The sequence below is a fragment of the Rutidosis leptorrhynchoides genome, chromosome 1 (assembly GCF_046630445.1).
Source record: "Rutidosis leptorrhynchoides isolate AG116_Rl617_1_P2 chromosome 1, CSIRO_AGI_Rlap_v1, whole genome shotgun sequence".
NCBI classification, from domain to species: domain Eukaryota; kingdom Viridiplantae; phylum Streptophyta; class Magnoliopsida; order Asterales; family Asteraceae; genus Rutidosis; species Rutidosis leptorrhynchoides.
The window spans coordinates 356,306,159-356,324,166 of record NC_092333.1 but is presented as its reverse complement, the minus strand read 5'-3'; the positions used below and the strand labels follow the sequence as shown (position 1 = coordinate 356,324,166).

General features: G+C 35.9%; 3 protein-coding genes across 3 annotated transcripts; all 3 read right to left on the bottom strand.

The window, feature by feature from the left end:
* Positions 1-1,560: 1,560 nt before the first annotated feature.
* Positions 1,561-3,573, bottom strand: LOC139900174 (uncharacterized). The gene is made up of 3 exons (XM_071882970.1): positions 3,218-3,573; positions 2,473-2,770; positions 1,561-1,575 (listed from the first exon to the last, which is right to left on the bottom strand). Exons 1-3 carry the CDS (start codon positions 3,571-3,573, stop codon positions 1,561-1,563), a joined length of 669 nt encoding a protein of 222 aa, XP_071739071.1.
* A 24-nt stretch (positions 3,574-3,597) lies between these two features.
* Positions 3,598-4,176, bottom strand: LOC139900164 (uncharacterized). The gene has a single exon (XM_071882961.1). It carries the CDS (start codon positions 4,174-4,176, stop codon positions 3,598-3,600), a length of 579 nt encoding a protein of 192 aa, XP_071739062.1.
* A 93-nt stretch (positions 4,177-4,269) lies between these two features.
* LOC139900157 (uncharacterized) lies at positions 4,270-4,695 on the bottom strand. The gene has a single exon (XM_071882955.1). It carries the CDS (start codon positions 4,693-4,695, stop codon positions 4,270-4,272), a length of 426 nt encoding a protein of 141 aa, XP_071739056.1.
* Positions 4,696-18,008: the final 13,313 nt, after the last annotated feature.

Here is an 18,008-nt window from a genome sequence, read left to right as displayed (position 1 = left end):
ATATTCTAGTGATTACAATTTATAATCTTCGAATAAGATAGTTTTATATATCTGAATCGAATGATGTTATGAACACCATTACTACCTCAAGTATATTAGGTAAACCTACTGGAAGTGACAAGAAATGATCTAGAGCTTCAAAGGATCTTGGATGGCTTGAAAGTTCTTGAAGTAGAATTATGACACGAAAACAAGTTCAAGTGAGTTTACTACTCGAATTAAGATTGTTATAGTTATAGAAATTTAATCAAAGTTTGAATATGAGTATTACCTTAAATTAGAGAGATAACCTACTGTAAATAACAAGAGTTTCTTGATCTTAGATGATTGATTGGAATGGATTAGAAAGATTGAAAGTAATCTTGCAACTTGAAAGGTTTCTTGAAGTATTCTTGATGTGTTCTTGAATGATTCTTTTTATGGTGATCTAAGCTTTGATTATGAGATCAAAACTTGCTGAATATGATGAGGGTTAAGAGAGATGGAAGTGTGTGTGTTTAGAGAGTAAAATGATGTAGTACTCTAGCATGGAGTGAATGTATATAAGCATACATATCACACGTTTTTTTTTTTTAGTCAACAAAGGTTTCTAGTTTTGTTATTTAGTCACAATAATGCTTACAAGAAGTTAAATGGTTGGTTCCACATGTTTGTTAATCATTTAGGGCTGCTAAGGAGCAGATTTTTATTTGTATATACCAATAGTATATACATTTAGAAGTTGTGTATTGTACAAGTACGAATACGGATTGAATACGAGTAAATAGTGTTTACTGTAGTAAATAGTGTTTACTGTAGCAAATAGTATTTTAATGTAGCAAATAGTATTTTACTGCAGCAAATAGTATTTTACTGTAGTAAATAGTATTTTACTGTAGCAAAGCGAAAATTTACTGTAGTAAATAGTGTTTTACTGTAGCGAATAGTGTTTTACTGTAGCAAATAGTGTTTTACTTGTACATCTTTGATTTAATTGTATTTCTTCTTATATATATATATATATATATATATATATATATATATATATATATATATATATATATATATATATATATATATATATATATATATATATATATATATATATATATATATATATATATAAAATAAAAACTTACAGCAACAACAACAATACCCAATCCCACACTTGTAGGGTATGGGGGAGGTGAGACGTAGACAATCCTTCCTCTACCCTAGGACAAAGAGAAGTCATTTCACCACCCCGAGTGAAACACTCACAAGAGTAGGGAAAGTCCTTCCTCTCTATGTTCGACGGATAAAGAGATTGCTTGCAACGGACCTCCGACCAAAAAAAAAAAAAGCGAACGCCATGAAAATGGTGGGACAAATTTCCATCGGTTTTAAAATGTTGCCTGGAATTCGATTTAGGCTCCAGGCGACAGTCAAGTCGCCAATAAGTAGACGCTTGCTGATGGCTCCCGAAACAGCGCCGTATAAAAAAAAACGTACCTTAGAGTGTACTGCGGAGCACATGACGAATAAAGTAAAGGTGCATTAAAGAGAAATAAACATATATGTCCACAAACAGATAAAATCACATCATAGCAAGCCAGTCTATAAAAATAAACATACAAACATACATAAAACCGTATCTACTAAAACCTACATAAACATACAAACGTACATTCATAGATATCCACCTACACGCATACATACGGGAAAACCTACATACGCATACATAGATATAAAACATACAAACGTACGAATATACATACCAACATACGGATATACATACAAACTTACGAATATACATACAACCAAACATATAACATTACATACATATAAACATACAAACGTACATAAATACATAAATATAGTCATAGGCAAGCAGAAATGCAAAACAAGCGTACATACAAACAAACATACATAAACCTGCGCACAAACTTAAATACATACATACAAACACGAACATCCATACATACACATTGAAACCCACATGTCCAAACTTACACCATCTATGCATGGGTCTAGGGAAAAAAAAAGAAAAAAAAAGTAGGTCGCACAACAAAAAAAAGCATACAAAAAAAACAACAAACCAGCAAAGAGCAAAGAACATAGTGAAAGAAGACACCCACACAGACCCACGAAACCACAAACACACAAACAAAACCAAACAACCTACTCATCTATTCTAATTCTAGTCCTCCACGCAACCCTATCAGAGGTCATGTCCTCGGTCAATAAGAGCTCCTTCAAGTATATCTTTATCCTATCTTCCCACCTACGCGTAGGTATACCCCTTCTTTGTACGCCGTCAACCGTAAGCGTCTCGACCCTCCTAAAAGGGGCAGTAGGAGGTCGTCTTCTCACATGCCCAAACCATCGAAGCCGTTCTTCTCTAAGCTTGTCGATGATGCTTCTAACTTTCAGGTTCTCCCTAAAAACACTATTAGGAATCATATCTAACATGGTTTTACCACATGTCCACCTAAGCATCCTCATCTCTGCCACCTCCATCCTCCTCTCTTGTGCTTTCGTCATAGGCCAACACTCTGATCCGTATAACATGGCAGGTCTAATTCCCACCTTGAATAATTTCCCTTTCAGCTTAAGGGGGATCTTCTTGTCGCATAAGACTCCAGTCGCTGCTCTCCACTTCACCCACCCTACCTTAATTCGGTGCGACACGTCTTTATCTATCCTCCCCGATTTGTGGAGCACCGAGCCCAGGTAACTAAACGAAATTTGTGGATGCAAGATCTGGTCTCCAATACAGATGTTCACTCCATCACTTTGTTCATCAACATTCCTATCAAAATCGCAACTAAGATATTCTATCTTTTGTCTACTAATGTATAGACCATTACTTTCTAAGGCCACCCTCTATTGCTCCAGTCTTCTATTAAGCTCCTCCTTAGAGTCCGAAACGAGCACAATATCATCGGCAAAAATCAGGCACCAAGGGATGCACTCTTGTATCCCTCGAGAAAGTTCATCAAGGATCAAAGCGAAAAGGAAAGGGCTAAGGGCCGATCCCTTGTGCAGGCCTACTTCTATTGGGAAAACTTCAGTATTTCCCACCGGTGTTCGAACACAAGACTTCGCCCCTTCGTACATATCCCTAATAACATTAATATACCTACTCGAGATACTTCTACCCTTAAGGGTCTTCCAAATCAAGTTTCGTGGCACGCAATCGTAGGCCTTTTCTAAGTCTAAGAAGACCATCTCTAGGTTCTTTTGCTTTTCTCTATACTTCTCCATAAGGTTCCTAATAATATGGATTGCCTCTATCGAAGAACGCTTTGGCATAAAACCAAATTGATTCTCCGAAACATTGGTTTCGCGTCGAAGTCTAGTATGAATCACTTTCTCCCAAAGCTTCATGGTATGACTAAGTAATTTTATGCCTCTATAGTTACCGCAACATTGAGCATCCCCCTTATTCTTATAGATGGGAATAGTCTCACTCAGTCTCCATTCCATAGGCATTTTAGAGCTTCGAAACGTCTTGTTAAAAAGGCAAGTCAGCCACCTAACACCAGTGTCGCCCAGGCACCGCCACGCCTCAATAGGGATCTGATCCGGTTCCACTGATTTATTTCTCCCCATCTTTCGTAGTGCCAATCTTACTTCCTATTCGCTAATCCTCTCACAATCTATGTTGTTATGGGATTGTTCTATATCAGCGTCTTGTAAGTCCTCGTGGCGCTCTGGTCTTCCCCCTACAAAGAGAGATGAGAAATACTCTTTCCATCTTTTCCTAATTTCGTCTTCCTTAACTAAAGTTTGACCATCTTCATTTTTGATAAACTTGATGTTATCAAGATCCATACGTCTTCGCTCCCTAGCTTTGGCTATCTTGTAAATATCATTAGCTCCCTCTTTGGAGTCAAGTTTCTTATACAGATCTTCATATGCATTTTCTTTTGCTAGGGCTACAGCCTTCTTAGCTTCTATTTTGGCTTCTTTATATCTCTCTACAGCCCTAATTCTATCCGTCTGAGTCCCCTCCCCACCAGTGTTGAGCTCCCTAAACCTTAATTGCTTAAGCGCAACTTTGCTTTGAACCTCGTCACTGAACCACCATGATTCTCTAACTGCCCTATGGTCTCTAGATGTACCTAGAGCCACACTTAGGGTTTCCTCGGCTATCTCTCTAATGGAGGACGCCAGACAATTCCACATCTGATCCGCGTCATCATTGGATACCATTTCTAATTCAGCATCCACTCTACCTACAACCGAGGTTTTAAAGGTCTCTGCCTTCTCTCCGTTCAACTTCTTCCACAAGATCTTAGGTTGGACTTATCTCACACTCTTGGTGGTCCGTCTCTGGAGAACCAAATCCATGACCAACAGCCTGTGCTGGGAGGAGCATGTCCAGGCAGTCAGGACCTTACAGTCTCCACAAGTCCTAAGATCCCCTTTGCGAATTAACATGTAGTCAATCTGGGTACTATGACCTCCGCTATGAAAAGTTGCTAACTGAGCATCCCTCTTCTTGAAAAACGAATTCACAACTGCCAAGTCGTGGGCAACAGCAAATTCAAGAATAGAGAGTCCTTCCTCATTTCTAGCTTCGTACCCGAAACCCCCGTGGACTCCCGCATATCCCTCAACATCAGATCCTATATGGCCATTGAGATCTCCACCAATAAGTAATCTGTGGTTCGGAGGGCACATCCACAACATACTCGTTTTAGGGTGGGCCAATAATGATTCCAACCCCATTCCTAGCTACTCTCGATCCCGAGAACCACAACTTGTAGTCATTGATCCTAGCCGCCCCTCGACCTTTCCATCTAGTCTCTTGGATGCACAAAATGTCCAATTTGCATTCACGTAAAGTCTTGACCAGTTCATACCGCTTGCCGGTCAAAGTTCCCACATTCCAACTACCCACTCTAATCCTACCCAACCTCACTAACCTATTTCCGCTTCTAGGCCCAATAGACCTACCCGCCCCTGAACTAGAAGGACATGACCTCAAGAAATCATAAGAACGTCTAGTGTCTATCTTACCAAAACTACAAGCAGCTAGAATTAAATATGATAAAGTAATAATAACTATAAGCAAGTAGTAAAAATATAAATAAATAACAGGGAGTAAATAAAACGAAATTACACCAACTCACAGTAGGTAAATTATTATATTATATATATTATATATAGAATTATAAGTAACCTAACCAAAAATTTAGCTTATAACAAATTAGAAGGAAAAATACTACAATTATAATATGAAATAAAAGATGAGAAAAAAAAAACTAAATATATAAATATTAAAAGATCCTACTAGCTGGAAAAATAAAAAATAAAAACTAAAACTCCTAAAAATTACACAATAAAAGAACAGGTAATAGAAATGCAATTTGAGAAAACAATTAAAGAAAAATGCAAACAAAAACCAACATGAAATTAGAGTAGCAAAGATTATAGAAAAAGGAAGTTTAAGGGTTAGAGAAAACAAACTCAGCCCTGTTTAAACAAGGGAGTTCCGGCAGCTGCGGCACCCGACGGCTCAGAGACAGCAGCAAACAGCAGATTAACAGAGTTTCTGGTTCCCAAGGGCTCTTGCTACAGTCTCCGTTATACTACCTGCGAAAATAAACAGAAAAAGTGAACGAAAAAAAGAAAAAAAATTCCGGTGACCTGAGAGGAGGCGCGTGGCACGCGTTTCGAACAGTATGCCGGAGAAAGTTTTACTCTCAGGTTTGGAAAATTGCTGCGAGTTTAATGGTGCCGGTGACAGCTTCTAATTCGGTCGAAGTTAGGAGCAATTTAAGTTCTAATGTTATGAGTGGTTGTTTGTTTTTTTTTTTTGGAGTGGAAACAGGTCAGAGAGAGAGAGACGTTGGAGCCAGTAATTATCACAAGTTATGACGTTCGTGAATCATCAGGCAAACGGGGTGGTCAATTGTCTACATAAACTCATTTCAATTAATCAAGTCTTAACAAGTTTGATTGCTTAACATGTTGGAAACATTTAATCATGTAAATATAGATATCTTATAATATACAATCATGGAAAAGTTTGTGTCACTACAGTACCTACCCGTTAAATAAATTTAGTTCCGAAATTTTAAGCAGTTGAAGGTGTTGACGCATCTTCTGGAAATAAGTGTGGGTATTTCTTCTTCATCTGATCTTCACGTTCCCAGGTGAACTCGGGTCCTCTACGCGCATTCCATCGAACCTTAACGATTGGTATTTTATTTTGCTTAAGTCTTTTAACCTCACGATCCATTATTTCGACGGGTTCTTCAATGAATTGAAGTTTTTCATTGATCTGGATTTCGTCTAAAGGAATAGTGAGATCTTCTTTAGCTAAGCATTTCTTCCGATTTGAGACGTGAAAGGTATTATGTACGCCGGCTAATTGTTGCGGTAATTCAAGTTGATAAGCTACCGGTCCGAGACGATCAATAATCTTGAATGGCCCAATATATCTCGGGTTTAGTTTTCCCCGTTTTTCAAAATGAACAACGCCTTTCCAAGGTGATACTTTAAGCATGACCATGTCACCAATTTCAAATTCTATATCTTTTCTTTTACTGTCCGCGTAGCTCTTTTGCCGACTTTGGCTGGTTTTCAACCGTTGTTGAATTTGAATGATTTTCTCGGTAGTTTCTTGGATAATCTCTGGACCCGTAATTTGTCTATCCCCCACTTCGCTCCAAAAAATCGGAGACCTGCACTTTCTGCCATAAAGTGCCTCAAACGGTGCCATCTCAATACTCGTATGGTAACTGTTGTTGTAGGAAAACTCTGCTAACGGTAGATGTCGATCCCAACTGTTTCAAAAATTAATAACACATGCTCGTAACATGTCTTCAAGTGTCTGTATAATCCTTTCACTCTGTCCATCAGTTTGTGGATGATAGGCATTACTCATATCTAGACGAGTCTTCAATGCTTGTTGCAACGTCTGCCAGAACCTTGAAACAAATCTGCCATCCCTATCAGAGATAATAGAGGCTGGTATTCCATGTATGGAGACGACTTCTTTCAAGTATAGTTGTGCTAACTTCTCCATTTTATCATCTTCTCTCATTGGTAGAAAGTGTACTGATTTGGTGAGACGATCGACTATTACCCAAATAGTATCATAACCACTTGCAGTCTTTGGTAATTTTGTAATAAAATTCATGGTAATGTTTTTCCATTTCCATTCTGGGATTTCAGGCTGTTGAAGTAGACCTGATGGTTTCTGATGTTCAGCTTTGACTTTAGAACAAGTCAAACATTCTCCTACGTATGTAGCTATATTGGCTTTCATACCCGGCCACCAGAAGTGTTTCTTAAGATCTTGGTACATCTTTCCCGCTCCGGGATGTATTGAATATCTGGTTTTATGTGCTTCCCTAAGTACCATTTCTCTCACATCTCCAAACTTTGGTACCCAAATTCTTTCAGCCCTATACTGGGTTCCGTCTTCCCGAATATTAAGATATTTCTCTGATCCTTTGGGTATTTCCTTCTTCAATTTCCCTTCTTTCAAAACTCCTTGTTGCGCCTCTTTTATTCGAGTAGTAAGGTTGGTATGAATAATTATATTCATAGCTTTTACTCGAATAGGTTCTCTGTCCTTTCTACTTAAGGCGTCGGCTACAACATTTGCCTTTCCCGGGTGATAACGAATCTCAAAGTCGTAATCATTTAACAATTCAATCCACCTACGATGCCTCATGTTCAGTTTTTTCTGATCAAATATATGTTGGAGACTTTTGTGATCGGTATATATGGTACATTTGACCCCATATAAGTAATGCCTCCATATTTTTAATGAAAAAACAACAGCGCCCAATTCCAAATCTTGAGTCGTATAATTCTACTCATGAATCTTCAATTGTCTGGATGCATAAGCAATTAACTTCTTTCGTTGCATTAAAACACAACCGAGGCCTTGCTTTGAAGTGTCACAATAAATCACAAAATCATCAATGCCTTCAGGAAATGACAATATAGGTGCTGTAGTTAACTTTTTCTTTAACAACTGAAACGCTTTCGCTTGCTCATCCTTCCATTCAAATTTCTTCCCTTTATGCATTAATGCTGTCAAGAGTTTTGCTATTTTGGAAAAATCTTGGATGAATTTTCTATAGTAACCAGCCAATCCTAAAAATTGGCGTATCTGCGTCGGAGTTTTCGGGGTTTCCCATTTCTCAACGATTTCAATCTTTGCCGGATCAACCTGAATACCTTCTTTGCTCACTATGTGTCCGAGAAATTAAACTTCTTTCAACCAAAATGTACACTTTGAAAACTTGGCATACAGTTTTTTTTTCTTAACAATTCTAGCACTTTTCTCAAATGTTCTTCGTGCTCTTGATCATTTTTAGAGTAAATAAGTATGTCATCGATGAAGACAATGACAAACTTGTCAAGATATGGTCCACACACTTGATTCATGAGGTCCATGAACATAGCTGGTGCATTAGTCAATCCAAACGGCATAACCATAAACCCATAATGACCGTAACGCGTTCTGAAAGCAGTCTTCGGAATGTCATCCTCTTTCATTCGCATTTGATGATAACCGGAACGTAAATCGATCTTCGAATAAACCGACGAGCCTTGTAGTTGATCAAATAAGTCGTCGATTCTCGGTAGTGGATAACGGTTCTTGATGGTAAGTTTTTTCAACTCTCGGTAGTCGATACACAACCTAAATGTACCATCCTTCTTTTTGACAAACAAAACAGGAGCTCCCCACGGTGATGTGCTTGGTCAAATGAAACCACGCTCCAAAAGTTCTTGTAATTAGCTTTGTAATTCTTTCATTTCACTGGGTGCGAGCCTGTATGGCACACGAGCTATCAGTGCAGCTCCGGGTACAAGATCTATTTGAAATTCAACGGATCGATGTGGAGGTAGTCCTGGTAATTCTTTCGAAAATACATCGGGAAATTCTTTTGAGACGGAAACATTATTGATGTTCTTTTCTTCAGTTTTGACTTCCTCGATGTGTGCTAGAATGACATAGCAACCTTTTCTTATTAGTTTTTGCGCCTTCAAACTGCTAATAAGATTTAACTTCGCGTTGCTCTTTTCTCCGTACACCATTAAGGGTTTTCCTTTTTCACGTACGATGTGAATTGCATTTTTGTAACATACGACCTCTGCTCTCTCCTTTTTCAACCAGTCCATACCAATTATCACGTCAAAACTCCCTAACTCTACTGGTATTAAATTAATCTTAAACGTTTCGCCGACCAGTTTAATTTCTCGATTCCGACATATTTTATCTGCTGTAATTAATTTACCGTTAGCTAATTAGAGTAAAAATTTATTATCTAAAGGCGTTAAAGGATAACTTAATTTGGCACAAAAATATTTACTCATATAGCTTCTATCCGCACCCGAATCAAATAAAACATAAGCAGGTTTATCGTCAATAAGAAACATACCCGTAACAAGCTCCGGGTCTTCCTGCGCTTCTGCCGCATTGATATTGAAGACTCATCTGCGGTTTTGCCCATTCTTATTCAATTCTTCTGGGCATGCAGTTTTGTAATGGCCCTTATTTCCGCACCTAAAACAAGTAATGGCGGCATTAAATGTTCCGACATTATTTGTTCCTTTCACTCTGTTAGCCTTTGGTCCGTAGACTCCACACTTTGCAGCACTGTGACCTGTTCTGCTACATTTTGTGCATAACTCCCTACAATAATTATCCGGATGATATTTCTCACACCTTAGGCATCTGGTTTTCTGCTTTTTGTTGAGATTATTGTTGTTGTCGGGACAGTTGTTGTTGTTATTGGGACGGTTGTTGTTGTTATTGCGACGGTTGTTGTAGTTGTTGTATTGGTGACCCTTGTCACTATTTTCCTCCTACTTTCTTTTGACTTGTTTCATTTTGGCCTCGTTGGCCGCTTGTTCCTTAATCCTTCCCTCGATCTGGTTTATAAGTTTGTGAGCCATTCGGCTTGCCTTTTGCATTGAAGTGGGGGCGCTCGCACTCACATTCTCCTGAATTCTTTCTAGTAACCCTTTTACAAACGCATCGATCTGCTCTTCTTCATCTTTAAACACTCTTGGACACAATAAACACAACTCGGTGAATCTTCGTTCATATGTGGTGATATCGAATCCCTGCGCTCGTAACTCTCTAAGTGTTTGAATTTATTTCTGGGACGGTACTGCTCATTCTTCAAGTGTTTGAATGCTGACCACGATAGTGTGTAAGTAGCATCTTGTCCCGCCTGTTCGAGATAGGTGTTCCACCAGATTAACGCAGTACATGTGAAGGTATGCGTAGCGTACTTTACCTTGTCTTCTTCAGCACATTTGCTTATAGCAAATACGGATTCGACCTTCTCAGTCCAATGTTTCAGTCCGACTGGTCCTTCAGTCCCGTCGAATTCCAAAGGCTTACAAGCAGTGAAAACCTTGTAGGAGCATCCTACACGGTTTCTTGTGGAGTTAACTCCACTGCTAGACCATGAGTTATTATTGTTGTTTTGCATTGCAGCCTGTACTGCGGCTATGTTTGCAGCAAGGATTGCACGGAAATTTTCTTCGCTCAAATTCAAGTTCTGTCGAGTAGTCGGTGCCATTTCCTTCAAAAATAGCCAAAAGAGTTAAGTTAATCATATAGAATATTAGGAGTAGTCAATAGTATTTCGTAGCATAATATGAACTTATTTATAAAAGCGTTTGCTTCATATTAGCATTTTATAATTTTATTTCGGGTAGTACCTAATCGTTAAAGTTCATACTTAATAGCTAGCGCAAAAATTAACTACTACTATCAAAATAATATTCTATCATGAAAAAACTTAATTCATTAACATTTCACGCTTAAACTTTCGATACAATATCATACAATCATACAATACCGTTAATTTACATACAACATGAAATATAGCACATAATAACTTTGATACAAAGCAGCTGTGAGGACAATTTTAGTGAAGCTCAAATTGTTCAGTGAAGGCAATGAATACACGTAATTCATAAGACCAGAAACAAGTCATGCATTCGGGTTTTTCAAATACTATTTCCCATCCTTGATCAAGTGGGAAATAACTGTTGTGACCGTTGGCAAGGCAGCACGTTGTAATGTCGTCAAAAGGACGGGGGTTACGAAATATCCAACAGCCCCGTAACAAGTTAAAAACCTTATTTCTCACCCCAACTACTGAATCCGTCACCTGTGGGAATGTTTTATTAAGAAGTTGCAGTCTGATGTTCTTTTTATCAATTTGGTGAGAAGCGAACATCATTAACCCGTAAACATAACATGCTTCTTTAAGTTGCATGTTTGAAGCTCTTTCTAAAGAACGAAGTCCTATGTTGGGATATGTGGAGTCAAAATAGGCTCTTAACCCGTAGCGAAAAATTGCATTAGGGTTTCCCGCACATAATGCCTTAAAGAAAACATGGCGTAACTTAAGGTCTCCCCAATGTGATATACACCATCTATCGAAGGAAAGCCTTTTATAAACCAAGGCATACCTAGAACGTCTGTCACATTTCCTACAAACTAATCTCGCCGTAAACAATTGAGCCGATGAATTCTGGCCAACTCTAGACAAGATTTCATCAATCATATCCCCTGGTAGGTCTTCTAAAATATTCGGTCGTCTATCCTTAACATCCATTTTGTATTTTTATACTGTAAAAGAGATGAAAAATTAGATCTTGTAAAGGATGATAGAATACAAACATTACAAGCCATTTTTACATACAGTATAAAAGTACAAACACACTAAAGTACATATATTACACAGCATGATTACCATTCTTTATTCCGACTCACTTGTTTCCTCCTCCTCGGACTTGGTTCGTTTTGCTAATTTCCTAAGGATACATGGTCTCCTCTAATACGAGCCGTCGTTTTCATAAATGGTTTAGAAAAACCTGGTGGCTTAGATGTTCCCGGGTTATAGTTAAAGTTTAAGAAATACGGGTGTTTACGATTGTGACGACCCGAAAAATTTTGACTAATCTTAAATTAAACTCTCTATACGATTTAATATTTTTGACACGATAAGCAATGTCTATAATGTTGAGTCTCAAAAATTTTAAACTGTTTCATATATTCATTTGACCTACGACCATTTTCGACGATTCACGAACAATTGATTGTAAATAGATATGTGTGTATATAAACATATATATATATATACATACATATATATATATATATATATATATATATATATATATATATACAAATAATTGTAACACCCTGTTTTCCTCGTATATGATTTATAGGTGTATATATATATATATATATATATATATATATATATATATATATATAAATAATTGTAACACCCTGTTTTCCTCGTATATGATTTATAGGTGTATTAGGTATGTACGATAGGCGTATGAAGGGTTCGGGACATTTTCTAGTGTTAAAGTCTTGTGTGCGAGAAAATGACTCAAATCGTGCTTTGTGTCGCGGCGCGAGAAAGGAGGCCGCGGCGCGGCAATGAACTGAAATTAAGATCAGAAGTAGGACAAAGAATGATCCCAGACCTAGTTATAGGTAGCGGCGCGACGAATTAGGCCGCGGCGCGGCAAACTGCACGAATTGGCACCAGATTCTTGTAATATTAAATGAAGTTCAAGGGCATTTTGGTCTTTTCATGTTTGAGCCAGATTTGAGGATTTAACCACATCCATTCATTTCATTTCTCATTTTAATTTCCCTTTTTTTTTCATTTTTTCCTCTCAAACTCAAACACCCATTTGATTTCAAAAGGATTTTTGGAAAGGAAAGATCGGGAGTTGATCTTTGGCGTAGTTGACAAGTGTGTTCTCCTCGTTCTTAGCTACACGGTGATACTAGTGGTAAGCTCTAACTCCGAATTTCATTTTCGTGTTCATCATTCAAATTTAGGGCTTTTGATTGTATGATTCATAGGTGAAACCCATTTAGTTGTTAATTGAAGGTTAACACCAATATTCGGGTTTGTAAGTGTTAAAGGCGGGTTTTGGGTTGGTTAATGATTTAACCATGTTTAAGACTTGAGAATGGTGTATAATCACTAGCATTAGTGATTATTGGTGTTTTGAGACTTTTAGGGTTTTCGTGGTTGACTAATTTTGACTAGAGTCAAAATTAGGGTTTGTTGAGGATTATGACCCGAATGTCGATTCGATGCGGTTTGTAAACTTAAAATGGATTAAGTTGAAGTATAAAACCGAGTTAAACATGTTTTGGTGTCAAAACTTGTATATGGTGAGATTTTGACCTTATGGGTCAAAATTAGGGTTTATGGGCGATTTTGAGAACGATAAGTGTTTAACACTTGTGTTCGGGTTTAATTGGCATATTAGGACCATTATCACTTGTGTTAGTGATTATTGGTTAGTTTGGGCGCGGTTTGTCCTTGGAAGTGCATTTGGGTTGAAATTGCACTAAGTGTCGAATTGGGTTAGTTTGTAGATACAATCTAAGTGTGTTGTTGAATTTGTGATAATGGAATAGGTACTTTCCATTGACGAGTTGCGGATTACTTAGAAGCATTCTTCAAGGCGACAGGTGAGTGTTAATATCCTATGTGCATATGTATGTGTAGGATGAGTGCTGGTCGGGTGAAGTGGTTCTCGGTTATAGAGCTCACTTCACATATAGGTGGATTTGATGGACTTTTGTATGAGTCCAATTGGCATGGTTGTGCATTTTGGTTGACCACCTTTGGCGAGGTACACGCTTGTGTGTACGTTATCACACGTGGTTGTGATTTGGATGTTATAACCCCAATGGCGAAGGGTTGATATTGTTGTGAAGTGGATGACCCCGATGTGGTGGATTTTATAATCCCGTGACCGTGGGTTTTAATGTTGAGAAGTGAATCGCGTGTAGTTCGGATTCACGATGACGCGTGTAGTTTGGTCATCTTATTGGAAGTGAGTCTCGTGTAGTTCGGACTCATGATGACGCGTGTAGTTCGGTCATCTTATTGAGGTAGTGATCTCGTGTGTTTTCGGATTCACTAAGGCTCGTGTAGTTCGGCCAACCTCGATGTTGTGAAGATAGTAATCTCGTGTGGGTTCGGATTACTAAGGCTCGTGTAGTTCGGCCAATCTTCATTGTGGCGTTTGGTATTCGGTATTGGGTTAAGGGGTTAACCTTGTTCGTTATATATATATATATATATATATATATATATATATATATATATATATATATATATATATATATATATATATATATATATATATATATATATATATATATATATTAATGTAATGTTGTGTTGTAGCTAACCCTCCGGGTGCAGCTTATTTGGCGTTGTTCACATCGTCGTTGGTGAACTTATGCTTTGTTGATATCTTTAGCTTGTTGCTTAGAGATCGTACGGTATGCTTAGTGTAGTTGCCTTATACGTGGATGCTTCGGTATGCGGTATTTGATATTTTGTGTGGCGTGTCCATTTTATACATATATATGTATGTAGTATATTATCATTCACTAAGCATTAGCTTACCCTCTCGTTGTTGATATTTTTATAGGTTCGCATGCTTGGTGGCTCGGGTAAGCTTGAGGATTAGAGATCTTGGCTAGGTTGCTAAAAAGATCTTGCTTTTGTATTCGATTAGGATTTGGGTAGCGTAGTCCCAAATCGCCATGCTCAGTTTTGGTTGGAAACTAAACTAGTCGGGTCGTGTATGTCTGTTTGGACAATTAATCAATGTATTAAATGTTTTAAGGTTTATTAAACCTTCTATTGTATTAAAGATGTTTATGGAAACACAATTGGGACCTAAAGTGTTATTTAAAGCGTATTAAAAGGAAAAAATTTTATGGGCCGGTTTTAATACGGGTTGGGTTGTTACAATAATAAATGAAAATATAATTTGAAATATTATATGTTGTTGATATTAAAATTAATTATGTAAAATAAAAATATGATATTATGATAATTATTATTTATAACACACACACACACACACACACACACACACATATATATATATATATATATATATATATATATATATATATATATATATATATATATATATATATATATATATATATATATATATATATATATATATATATAGTATATTAAATATGTATTTTGTGATTTCGAACCTATTTAGTAAACGACAGTAACACTCCATTATCATTTGATGGATGTTAAACAAGTTAAATACAAACTTATATGATTTTTAAAAATAAACAGTTGATTTAATAAGTTTAAATAGTTAATGACAAATTTTTATACAACAATGACTAAAATAAATAAATATAATTACTGTAAAAACTTGGGATTTTTCCGAAGACTTTTTATCTGCCACCGATTAACAACGGGGCACAAAATACTATCCCTAATAAACTGTCGGCAGAATTAATTTTTTTTACACATTTTGTTAATATGAATTAATAAAATATTATTATAATAAATAATAGATGCATTATTTCGCTTTTGGTGTTTCATGAAAAATACATAATGATCATTATATATTTCAATTACAATAATACACATCACACAACTTGAAGACTTATTTAGTACGTGATTTGCTTTATGAATGAGAATATTACTGTGATGACTTTTAAATTATATAGTGTCTCTGGTTTCCACTCAATCATATATCTGAACATATTATATATATACTTATACAAATGCATAAGTTTACACTCATCACTACATTAACAACCCGATACTTTTCCTTCTTCTTCTTTGTGATTAATCAAACGAACCCACCTCGCCACCATACACTGATCAACGTCTTCCTGTTTTGAACACAACCACTCGCCATTTCTGCTCTACTGAGATGTTCTGTTCCAGCCCGCACACGACCACCATACAACACCACTGCACCCCCTTGTGCAACTATAAATCACCCAACGAAAACCTACTTGAACCGTTAAATGCCCCGTTCATATACATTATAAATGATTCACAATAGTTGATTACATCGCGAGGTATTTGACCTCTATATGATATATTTTACAAACATTGCATTCGTTTTAAAAGACAAACTTTCATTACATCGAAAGTTCACGGCATGCATACCATTTCATAATATATCCAACTATAATTGACTTAATAATAATCTTGATGAACTCTACGACTTGAATGCAACGTCTTTTGAAATATGTTATGAATGACTCAAAGTAATATCTCTAAAGTGAGCAAATGCACAGCGAAAGATTTCTTTCATACCTGAGAATAAACATGCTTTAAAGTGTCAACCAAAAGGTTGGTGAGTTCATTAGTTTATCATAACCAATCATTTCCATCATTTTAATAGACCACAAGATTTTCATTTTCATTTCTCATAAATATACGTCCCATGCATAGAGACAAAAATCATTCATATGGATTGAACACCTGGTAACCAACATTAACAAGATGCATATAAATATCCCCTATCATTCCGGGACATCCATCGGACATGATAAAACAACATCGAAGTACTAAAGCATCCACTACAACGGATGGGGTTTGTTAGGCCCAATAGATCTATCTTTAGGATCCGCGTCAATTAGTAGACTGGTTTACTAATTCTTAGGTTACCAAGCAAAAGGGGCATATTTGGCTTCGATCATTCAACCATAGAATGTAGTTTCAATTACTTGTGTCTATTTTGTCAAACATTTATAAAAGCGCATGTATTCTCAGTCCCAAAAATATATATTGCAAAAGCATTTAAAAAGGGAGTAATGAAACTCACGATACAATATTTTGTAGTAAAAATATGCATACGACGATACTGAACAATGCAGGGTTGGCCTCGAATTCACGAACCTATATCATATATATATATATATATATATATATATATATATATATATATATATATATATATATATATATATATATATAATCGTAATTGAACAATTTCATATATTATAACTTATATTATATATATTTAATTTATGTATATACATTTATAATGACTAATATTTATATAATTATATTAATATATATTTGGTTAATATTATATTAAAAATACTTAATTTGTTATATATGAATATCTATATAAAAATGTTAATGTGATTAATACTTACTTATATGTAATATTACTAAAAGTATATTTTTATATACGAAATGTTTATTTGGTAACATAATATCAATAATAGTAATAAAAGTTGTTTTTTTTATTATAATGATGATACTACTAATAATAATAACTATAAAAATAATGATTTTACAAATAATAATAATACTAATATTTATTTTAATATCTATAATGATAATAATACTACTAATAATAATACTTGTACTTATGATAATAATTAAGATATTAATGATAATAATAATAATAATAATAATAATAATAATAATAATAATAATAATAATAATAATAATAATACTAATACTAGTAATGATAATAAAAATTTTAGAATACAACTTTGAAGAAACAAGCTTCTAAAAATAAAATGCCACTGCCCGGACTCGAACCCGCGACCTCCCGCTAACTCAAAAACTCCCCTAACCACTACTCTGTTTACCATTTTTTGTTTTAATTACTTCCCTAAATTCTTTTAACCTTGATCTGTTTCCATTTTTATAAACCAAACATCATCATCATCTCCTTAATTTCATCATCCTTTTAAATCATGTATCATCTTTATTGTAAAACCATTATTATTACCAATTCTCATTGATCATAATCATCACTCCACTGCCATCGTTCATATCATCAACTATTACTTTCATTATCGAACTTCAATCATATATTCTCGGTTGATCATAAAAGGAAACAGAATAGATACATAATACTGCTCGATCAGCAAAAAAAATAAAATTATACGGTAGTTGGTAAGTCCCCAAATATTCATCTTGTCCCCATCATTCTAACATCATCTATCTTAACATTAATAACCATTACCTATTTTAACATCATCATTTCTTTATTCTCGGCCCAAACAAGAAGTTTATAAATTCATTTATATCCTAACAACTTACAGCCCAATCAGCAAAACACAAGCCCAACAATTAATCTAAGGAATCATGGTCCAACAGAATTCTCGGCCCAACCACACTAAATCAGTCCACGGCCCTATAACCATTACTACAACAGTTTCGGCCCAAACTCTAAAGAAGGATCACAGAGCCCAACAGAAA